Source organism: Phragmites australis, chromosome 13, assembly GCF_958298935.1.
Source record: "Phragmites australis chromosome 13, lpPhrAust1.1, whole genome shotgun sequence".
NCBI lineage: Eukaryota > Viridiplantae > Streptophyta > Magnoliopsida > Poales > Poaceae > Phragmites > Phragmites australis.
The window spans coordinates 14,339,893-14,350,772 of NC_084933.1; the positions used below are offsets into that span (position 1 = coordinate 14,339,893).

General features: G+C 40.9%; 1 protein-coding gene across 1 annotated transcript; it reads left to right on the forward strand.

Annotated features, from left to right (window-relative positions):
- Positions 1-455: 455 nt before the first annotated feature.
- Positions 456-4,529, forward strand: LOC133887728 (probable metal-nicotianamine transporter YSL6). The gene is made up of 7 exons (XM_062327695.1): positions 456-919; positions 1,546-1,718; positions 1,857-1,954; positions 2,558-2,695; positions 2,853-3,042; positions 3,247-3,379; positions 3,461-4,529. The coding sequence occupies exons 1-7, from the start codon at positions 580-582 to the stop codon at positions 4,393-4,395; spliced, it is 2,007 nt and encodes a 668-aa protein (XP_062183679.1). The 5' UTR covers positions 456-579; the 3' UTR covers positions 4,396-4,529.
- The last annotated feature ends 6,351 nt before the right edge of the window (positions 4,530-10,880 follow it).

Sequence of the window (10,880 nt, forward strand, 5' to 3'; positions counted from 1 at the left end):
TATGAACTCGGACGACAGGGGACCTCAGCCTCCTACGCCGCAGAAGATCCCAGCTCGGAGGGCGGCACGAACCTGGACTCCTCGCCGCCGGCCTTTGCGTAGAAAATGACATATGGGTCCCGTTTTCATTACGGGTCCCACCACCTGTCCCTACCTCGTGATCCACGTTGCTATCCGGGTTAATTAATCGCAGTCGAACCGTACAGCTACCGAGCCGATTTGACCCCACGATATCATGTGGGTCCCAGTAGCCATACTCCCTGCGCGCGGACCCTGCACATGGGTTCCGGCACTTACGGCCACCAGGAAACCTACGCGAACTCTAAGTCCGTGGGCCCAAACGGAAGGTCCCTGGAATCCCGGCCCCGCACGTCATTGTCTGCAACCAGGACCTCGTGTCGTACGGCGCCAGTAACTGGAAGAGATTCATTAGTGGGATCCCCTTCGTTAATTGGTACCCACCCCTTCGATTCCTCACCTCGTCGTGTACCTCTGGAGAGAGAGGGAAGAGAGATTTTTTTAAAGGAAACAAAGAGAGGAGGGAGGGAGGCATTGCCGTAGCCCTATCGCCTGCGACCGATGGGCTCGGAGGCGGAGATCACCGGCCCGCTCCTCGCCGGGGACGGCTCGGCGCCGGGGCCGGAGGCGGTGCCGTCGTGGCGGGAGCAGGTGACGGTGCGGGGGATCGCGGTGAGCGCGGTCCTGGGCGTGCTCTTCTGCCTCATCACGCACAAGCTCAACCTCACGGTGGGGATCATCCCCTCGCTCAACGTCGCCGCCGGGCTGCTCGGCTACTTCCTGGTTCGGACGTGGACCACGGCGCTCGAGAAGCTCGGCGTCGTCTCCAAGCCCTTCACCAAGCAGGAGAACACCGTCATCCAGACCTGCGTCGTCGCCTGCTACGGCCTCGCCTTCAGCGGTATGTTTTAATTGCAGTTGCGGGTAGGTTGACCTTGCTTGTCGGGGTCGAATTACGATGTTCTTGTGTTCAATTTAGGTGGAGTAATACTAGTTTAATTGCTGCTATTTAGATCGGAGTTTATTTAGTTTAGTTTACTAGTTTGTTTAGATCGGAGTATAAATGCTGTTTAACTTACGATCGGAGTTTTATTTAGTTCAATTGTCGAGAGCTTAATTTACTATGTTCTTGTGTTCACGTTAGTTTAATTTGTGTTCAGTTTAGATCGGAGTTCAATTGTTTACAAGTTTTAGTTCCAGAGGTTATAATATAATGCTGCTATTTGCTTGGTGGTTTGAGGATTTTCTGTTAGAGCTTGTCCATGTGGCTTAGGCCTTAGTCAAAGAACAGTACAGCTCGAGAAAGATTTGATTTTGTTTTGCATATGTTGTTTCACGGTAGTTGGCCCTAGGCTGAAGCTGTGACTACCCTGTATGTGGTTGATATTATATTCTGATAGGGGAAAGTTAAATTTTGCTGCATGAAAAGTCTGATTTTGGTGTTGCATTTGACACATTGGTCGCAATAAACAGTTTCCTCCTTTTGCTTCAATTTCAGATTTTCAATAACTTATCTTGTGGTTGCAGGGGGGTTTGGAAGTTATATGCTTGCGATGGATCAGAAAACCTACGAGCTTATCGGGTTCGATTATCCTGGTAACAGGGCTGTGGATGTCAAGAATCCTTCACTGGGTTGGATGATCGGGTTCATGTTTGTTGTCAGCTTCCTTGGGCTGTTTAGTCTTGTTGCACTACGCAAGGTACTAATCAAAACTTGAGAGCATGCATCCATATGTTTATGCGATTACATGTTCGTTTTTTAATGAAGTAGAGCAGTTTGCACGACTCATGTTTCTAATTACTTTATTGAGCTGTGGTCTGCTTTTGGTGTTTGTTAGGTAATGGTAATTGATTACAAGTTGACCTATCCCAGCGGAACTGCCACGGCTATGTTGATAAATAGCTTCCACACGATTACTGGAGCTGAGCTTGCAGAGTAAGACATAGATCAGCATTGCTCCTTAATTTTGTACAGAATTAGTTAGCACTGCGTTGTTTGATTTGCAATTTTGCATTACTTCTTCCCGTAGAATGTTTTGTCCTTAAAAATCCCTTTTCTTACCTGTTCACAACAATATATGTGGAATTTTTTACTATTCATTTCTATTGCTAACTAATTCATTACTATTCATTTCTATTGATGCAAACGGGCTCGTAGCCCAGCGGTAAGGCTCGGTGGAGCCTTGCCTGCTGCCGTGAGTTCGAACCCCGGCGTTTGCATGCGGGGGTGCTGCCCCTTCGTGGCACGTCCCTGCCCCTGGTGGGCTTCGCTCACCCCCGAGGCGTCCCCAGCCCTCTGAAGCTGGGGGTGTGGGCCTCGTTCGTGAAAAAAAAAAATTCTATTGCTATGTCTGTTTATAACCTAATAAAATTATAATATTACAGAAGTATTTCGACACAGCTCTGCACATACTCATTTCATATAGCCAATCTGAACACCTGAAAAGATGGTTTAGGGCAAAGTTGAAATATTTAAACTGATTTATTTTCAACTACTGTAATTATTTTTGTGATACTAACTTTTGTTTCATTGTTGCAGCAAGCAAGTTAGGTGTCTTGGGAAGTATTTAAGCATTAGTTTTCTCTGGAACTGCTTTAAATGGTTCTTCAGTGGTGTCGGAGATTCTTGTGGTTTCGATAATTTCCCTTCTCTGGGACTTGCAGCATATAAGAACACGTAAGTTTGCTATGACTGCCTTTTGATATGCCTTCAAAGTTTGCAACTGAAGGCTTGACTGCTACAGCTTATCTTATAACATGAAAGTACTCAATCTTTTAAGTTGGAATACCATATGCATGTCCTCCAACAAACTTAACTTTTCCACTTTTTGTAGGTTTTATTTTGATTTCAGTCCGACCTATATTGGATGTGGTCTTATTTGCCCACATATTGTTAACTGCTCTACACTTCTTGGTGCCATCATATCTTGGGGTTTCCTTTGGCCATATATATCCACAAAAGCTGGGGAATGGTATCCAGCTAACCTTGGAAGCAATGACTTCAAGGGACTCTATGGATACAAGGTATGGTGATGGAAAGTTTTATTTGCTACACGCCATTGATTAATAATACTCAATTCCAATATGTGGGCAAATAAGTTTTGTATTTAGCGAAAGACATATGGATAGCACATTTAATTACTAGAGTATTATTTCTTTACAGGCTGATAACTTTTTGTAACTTTATGTTAAGCAAAAACTAAGCTATATCTACTCCCCATGTTCCAGGTTTTTATATCTGTATCTGTGATACTTGGGGACGGTCTCTATAACCTCATTAAGATCATCTATGCTACTATCAAGGAAATAATGAATGCACGTTCAAAGCAAGGAAGACTTCCACTTGTCCGGGTTCAGGATGGTAATGTGATGTTCCTATTTTATGCTTTTTACCTACCAATACATTATGTAGCAGAATCTTACACTGGTAATTCTTGAGCAGATGATGAAGGTTCTAAATTGTCAGCTGCGGAAAAGCATCTGAATGAGACATTCATAAAGGACAGCATTCCTCCCTGGTTGGCAGGATCTGGTTATGTTGGCCTTGCAGCAATATCAACTGCAACTGTCCCAATGATCTTCCCACAGATCAAGTGGTACCTCGTCCTCTCAGCTTACATTGTTGCTCCCCTACTTGCCTTCTGCAACTCGTATGGCACTGGCCTAACTGACTGGAACCTTGCATCCACATATGGAAAGATTGGCCTTTTTATTTTTGCATCATGGGTTGGTCAGAATGGTGGTGTGATTGCTGGATTAGCAGCTTGCGGTGTTATGATGTCCATTGTGTCCACAGCAGCTGATCTCATGCAGGACTTCAAGACTGGGTACCTCACACTCTCTTCACCAAGGTCTATGTTTGTGTCGCAGTTGATTGGGACTGCCCTTGGCTGCATCATTGCTCCACTCACCTTTTGGCTTTACTGGACTGCTTTCGATATTGGCAACCCTGATGGCGTGTTCAAAGCTCCATATGCTGTAATCTTCCGTGAGATGTCAATTCTGGGCATCGAAGGATTCTCTGCACTGCCCCAGCACTGCCTAGCGATCTGCTCTGGTTTCTTTGTTGCGGCTCTTGTGATCAACCTCCTTCGGGACATAACTCCAAAGAGCATGTCCAAATTCATTCCAATCCCGATGGCCATGGCCATTCCCTTCTACATTGGTGCGTACTTCGCCATCGACATGTTTGTTGGGACAGTTATCCTATTTGTGTGGGAGAGGGTGAACCGCAAGGAGTGTGATAACTTTGCGGGTGCGGTTGCTTCTGGCTTGATCTGCGGTGATGGGATCTGGACAGTTCCTTCTGCAATACTGTCGATCCTGAGGATCAACCCACCTATTTGCATGTACTTCAAGCCATCCCTTGCCAGCTGATAATAGAACGATTGTTGTCCTTTATTTGGATGTCTCAATGGGACAGAGCCACCTCTGTATATATTTACTTTGTAAAATTACACTGCGAAGAATCAGCAGTAGCATTGCTCAATCTGTCCATATCTTATTCTGCATTTCCTTTGAGCGTTGCGATGCTTCTGAAGCTTCAGCTTTGGTTTCCATTATGGTTACCCCGACTTCTTTTGTTGAGCGGATTGCTCGAAATTTGAAGTTTCATAGCACGTTCAAAATCATACAAAATTTTACTCTCTGCTTTATCTATTTCTGCCTAAGCAAAAATTTTCTTGTTCTTATTGCTGTTGCAGGGCTTATTTGGAACGTAGCAATTTAACGTGAAACTGTTCAGTTCCTGTGGAAATTGTTGTGAAATAACTACCTCTAGTGAAGAGACATTTTTTAATTGTTTAATCATATGATCAATTATCAACTATCAAGAGTTGAGTCTATTAGAAAGGGATATCTTTTTAATAGATATATCATTTTATCGTATCATTCAACATGTATAGATATATAAGCACCCTATAAATTAATAATAAGGGTTTTTATTTTCTCCACTTTGTCTCTCTACAATTACTTGTAATATGTTACTAGATATGATAGTTTTCTCCACTAGGTAGAAACAACATCAACCTACACAGAAGGTAAGCACCAATGGTTTCCCCATCGATCCACTACGCACTAACCTCTCTGATGGCACTTGGGGATGATGTTCCTGGCCTACTTTCTCACACCTGATGTGCATCGTGATGCTATCACCAATTACATCACCCTCCTCGGTTCGTCCTTCATGGTCTTCTCCATGGCCAACGTATAAGTGCTCATGGCGGGACCCATCTGTACTCACAACATCGTGCCATCAGCATGATGACCATGGTGACAGAAATAGACGTGTGTGGTGGTGCAACCCCTTCAATTGCGGCTCGTCCTCACAATGGCGACGGATTCAACAGGTCCAAGGGGACCCCAACGATCGCGTCCACACCAATCCCCGCCACATAGCCGACGCCTCCGTGTCGGCCTCCTTCACCACAACTAGAGTTAGATCCAACCGGGTTGGACCCACTGTGACAACGGGATCCACTTTCACGTTGGTGGTCTCCTCCTCCGACGGCAGACTCAGCTTCACAGCACGATGACTCTAGGTAAGCTTCACGATGGTCCATGGCGGCCGCTCCATCTTTGGCTAACAACAGCCCGCATCGGTGCCGCCCTTTGCACATCGTGGCACGACCCTCCATCTCAGTGGCTCTTCGGCAGGCGATGGCCGGTGGCACTTCGGCAGGCAGCGGTGGCACAGTGGGGGCAATTAGGGCTGCAAACCCTAATCGCTAGTTGCCTCCCTTTTTATACGGTGTGGGGAGGGGGCGTACGTGGCCGGGCCTTGGGTTGAAAGGTTGCTTGGGTTGCAGCCTAGGTTTGCTTAGCCCTTGCATGCAACGGAAAAAGAATCCCCTCTCCTGCTAGTTTGGGCTAAAAAAATGAAAGGGCTTCGGCCCAACATTTATTTTAGGCTCGAAAGAAAAAAAATTGTAATGGCTGGCTATTTCCATTTAGGCCCCTTGGGTCTCGATAAATAGCCCATATAAATAGTATTATTTGTATTATTTCTATTATAGCCCCTATATTTTTTATATTTGTACTAGTTTATGTATTTTTATAAAAAAACATTTCTAGATCCAATAAGTGCTAGATTTGCAACATGTTCCATGTTTTGTGTCACCGCATTCACAAAAACATGTCTTTACCTTTCTATGATTTTAAATTCTTGCAATTTATTTTATATTTCAATTACTTTCTGCACTTATATTTTGATTTAAGCCCAAAATTGCTTCATAAAAGAACAAAGAGTGTAATTAAAAGTAGAATTTAATGCAAAATTTAAGTGACTATCTCAACTAATATAATATAACACAAGGTCGTGAATATTATGGTATCTACTACAATATTTGCATATTATGCTCATAACAACGAATTACTCTCCCACTATTGTGCGGTCAATACCACTTTTGGTGACTACCGTCAACGTGTTAATTCAATAAATTAGAGGTCTACGCCATTTTGGTGATTAACTTCTATGTGATTACCTGATATTCTAAATGAATATAACATTAGGTAATAGGAACATAGGTGTCTACTGACAAATGTCATATTATGCCTACTACTGCTGCGAAATCTACACTATTTTTTGTAATTATCTTCAACATGTTAACAACACAATCCGAGGTCTACACTATGTAATTCAAGTCTCAATTTGATTTTATAATTTTTGCATATTATTACAATATTATCATGATTCTTCAATTTACCCAAAGTGTAAATTTATTCAATCATTGGTCATTTTTGTAGGACAAAATGTCCAACGTCGATTCAACAGACTCAAATTTGATGGTCGTAACTACTAACTTGGGCGAATGACATCAAGATAAATCTATTGTCCCGTGGACTAATAACGTCGATTAATCCTCCACAAGAAGAAGATCTGCCACTTCTAGATCAAATCAAGTATGAGGCTTTATATTTCATAAGACACCATCTTCATCCAGATTTATAATCTAAATATTTGATGGATGAGAATCCATATGATCTATAGAACTCACTCAAAGAGCATTATGAACAGCAAAAGGCAGTCATTCTGCCTGAAGTACAACACGAGTGGTCCAACATTCGCCTCTAGAACTTTAAGCCCATTGGAGAATACAACCATATTGTTTACAAGATCTGCTCTAAGTTGCTATTTTGAGACAAAGCTCCCACAGATACGAAGAAAATTAAAAAAAAAACTTTGTCTACAATGCTCCTTTCCATAGGGCATTACAACAACAATACCATGCTAGGAATTACCAGCACTATTTTGATTTAATTCACACTTTACTTCAGGCCAAAAAGCATGATTAACTTCTTTTGAAGAATCATCATCAACGCCCTACAGGCACTACTCATTTACTTGAAGTTAATTCTAATATTCAGAATACCACAAAGTTCGATGGTAACCAACGTCGTCTTAAGAACTTCAAAGGCAACAAGAAGCGTAACAAGAAGCAGAAATTCTATGGACCCAACAAGAGAAAAGGCATTTCCAATAACAACAAAGACAAATATGAAATTTGTCGTAAATGTGGTTGTTACAGCCACAAAACTAAGAAATACCGCACCCCTAGACACTTGATTGATCTCTATCTCAAGTTCGTTGAATGAAGCCGACCAGCTCAAGTCAAAAGATATGAAGTGCACTTCAATCTTCAGCCTGACACCACCAGGAAGACCAGTTGTTCCCAAAGCGTTCCTCTAGAACCGGACAATGACATCCCTCTGTAGCAGCAAAAGGACTTTGAAAGCACCGACAACATGATCATGGAATTTGCTTCTAACGACTTGTTTGGAGAGCTCAATTAGTCTTCTAATTAATTAGATATTATCATATCTATGTCCTACATAATGTTGTAATATAATATGTTATCATCACTTTATTGTATACCACAATAATATATAAGCACATTTGATATGCAATAAAGTTTGTATGTATTCTATATATTTGATAAATAATTTTATATTAAATTTTTCATTTCTAAATATAGATTTCTACTGAAGTCAATCAGATGGAGGAGGAAATATGCCTTGTGGACAATTTCACCACAAATTCTATACTTAGCGAAACAAAATATTTTCAAACTCTTACTAAGAGACAAGAAAATATTTTGACAATCGTTGAACGCAATGCAGTGATTGTTAGCTCTAGGCGTGCTATAATTACTCTTCATATGGGTACTCAAGTCATAATCGATGATGCTCTATTATATCCCGATTCAACCCGTACCTTATTAAGTTATAGAGATATCCGTTAGAATGATTTTCATATTAAAACCCATAATGACAAAAAAGGAATTTCTTCTCTTAATCAAAATAACAGATATGACAAGCTTGTCTATATACTGTCTGGATTGTACTATACATACATAAAATAATCAAATCAAGGCCTGGCATGATTGCCTTGATCATTCTACCTTAGAGATGATGAGAAATTATTAACAATTCTATTGGTCACAGCGTCAATTCCCAAAATCCTCAGATTTGTGTGCACCACCTCTTACCTTAAAATTCATAATACGCCATCCAATTTTTTGAACGCATTCAAGAACATAAATGTGACTCTATTCAGCAATTTTATGGACCATCTAGGTACTCTACAATGTTGATTTATGCATCTACAAAATAGCCAAACTCATTGCTCAAATAATAATTAAAATTAGAGCAAATTAACCTAGATGCAAAATTAAATGCATTCACATGGATAATGTCATTCCTTAACGTGCATTCAATTATTGTTTGACTTTAGGCACTATTGCATCAAGTAACCTATGTGCATATTCATAATGGTCTAGCTGAATCTCTTATCAAGAGATTCAAATCATTTGCATGATCAACCATAAAATTACAATTTGCCAATATCTTGTTAGTGACATGCAGCTTCATACACCACATCATTATACCAAATTCATCCAACTGCAATCATACAGCTCCCTCCATTGCAATTAGTACGTGGAAATTTGGCCTCAACCAAGTATTTCGTATCTATGAATCAATTACGTTCTGTACGTACCGATATCACCACCGCCATCATCAAAGGGCATTGAAGATTCATAAGAGATATAAGTATCTATTAATCATATAATACCTTGACTCCTTCACATGGGACATATTTATTGCTCGTATGCTCATAACATTTTGAAGACAATTCTTGGTATTAGGGGGAGATTAATACCACAAAAAATATCAAATATCATAAGAGAATGTCACATACATTCACATTCAGTTATCATATCCACGTGCTCAAGAATCTAAACTCCAAGTTCGGAGAATCATAAATTTGCAATATATTACAAATAATCTGCCAGATGTATTTACTGACAACAAAAGTGTCACCAAAATTCTACATTCCTGCTAAGAATGTGCTGGAAAGAGTGGAGGTACCAAACAAAACCACTCAATTCCTAAATCAAAATAAGAGGGGGAGAAATAAGGTCACAAAGGATAAAGCTTCTTGCAAGCTAGTGCGGAAACAGAGGAATCTCTCTAAAAACGGTAAATGCAAATCAATATCAAGTTGATAGACATATTATGGATATTCACTATCCAAATGTCTATGGATGTTCAACATCCAAATACCTAACACAAATATGTACACAAATTCAGACGATGTGTCATAGGACTAACTCCATTGTTTTAGTAAATACACATAGTTAAAAAGGATAATACTTTCACAAACTATATTGATTCCATAAAATCAATCAATATAAAGACTACAAATTATCGATATATGTTTCTCCTCAAAATTGTCGTACACCTTCAATGGGATCCAGACCAAAAGTCCTAGGGGAGTGTTTCAGCACTCAAATTGGTCAAACCAAATGTAGTAATTAAGAAGAATTGATTTCGCTCAATAACACAATCTCTTCCCTATAGAAGCAAAAATAGATTTTCATTCCTTAAGGTGGTGAAATTGCTAGGCTTGTAGCATGTGTGGAAATTCCTTAAAGTTCACACAGAGACACAACATCAATTACGATGCTGCATACCATATAGTATGTGTGGAAATTATGTTCCCATATTCAATATCATTAGTAGATCAAATGAATTTAAATATCAATCACAAGATTCAAACATATAAGTCCCTAATAGACTTCGTATTTTGAATCTAAATACAAATCACAATATATATTATGTGCAACTTAAGTCATTCCATGACTTCAAGCAGTTAAGTTGATTATGGTATAGCTGACTAAATGAGTTCCTTCCACAGAAGGGTTACTCCAACCACGACGATTGCATATATGTATTCATAATAAAATCCCAATTAGATTCTGTATCATCTCCAAACCACACACGACAAAGTATGTAATCATCTTAAGATGAATTTGAGATGAATGATTTGGGTAGTGTCGGAGGGTGAACTCCTATCGCAGGGATCCCGAGAGACCCCTTTTTAGAGATTCGGCCGGGGGGATGATCCTGAAAAAGCTTGTTTGGGAAATAAGCGGGAACGGAAACAAATGCGATGGCTGGCGGGAGATGATTGCCCTAATGCGAGGAAAAGATGGGTGCACCGGGGTTTAGACAGGTTCGGGTCGCACGAAGGCGTAACACCCTACTCCTGTGTGAGCGCTATATTTATCCTTGAAGGGAATTCTTCAAGGATGTATCTGGTTCTAAGGGGAGAGCCGTTTACAAAGAGCTTGAGGCTCTCGTGTTCTAGCTTGGCTTGAGCTGGTTCGAGCGTCTGCGTCCTCTTCTTCACACACTTTCGGTTCCTTCGGTCTTGTTCGTCGGGGGGCCCTCTTTTACGTGTTCTCCATCCTTTCCTTTTATAGGCGCGCCGACCTCAACATATCCTGAATGGGAAAGAGGGGATGCGAATGCCAAGGTGCCACGGAGAAAGGCGCAATCATTTCGTCTTGGCGAAGTGACAG

What these genes read in the sequence shown, in the direction of transcription:
- LOC133887728 (XM_062327695.1), top strand. Translation starts at nt 580, where the DNA reads ATGGGCTCGGAGGCGGAGATCACCGGCCCGCTCCTCGCCGGGGACGGC. An exon ending in GTCTTGTTGCACTACGCAAG is followed by an intron (nt 1,719 to 1,856) that starts GTACTAATCAAA and finishes GGTGTTTGTTAG; the next exon opens with GTAATGGTAATTGATTACAA. An exon ending in AGGGACTCTATGGATACAAG is followed by an intron (nt 3,043 to 3,246) that starts GTATGGTGATGG and finishes CCCATGTTCCAG; the next exon opens with GTTTTTATATCTGTATCTGT.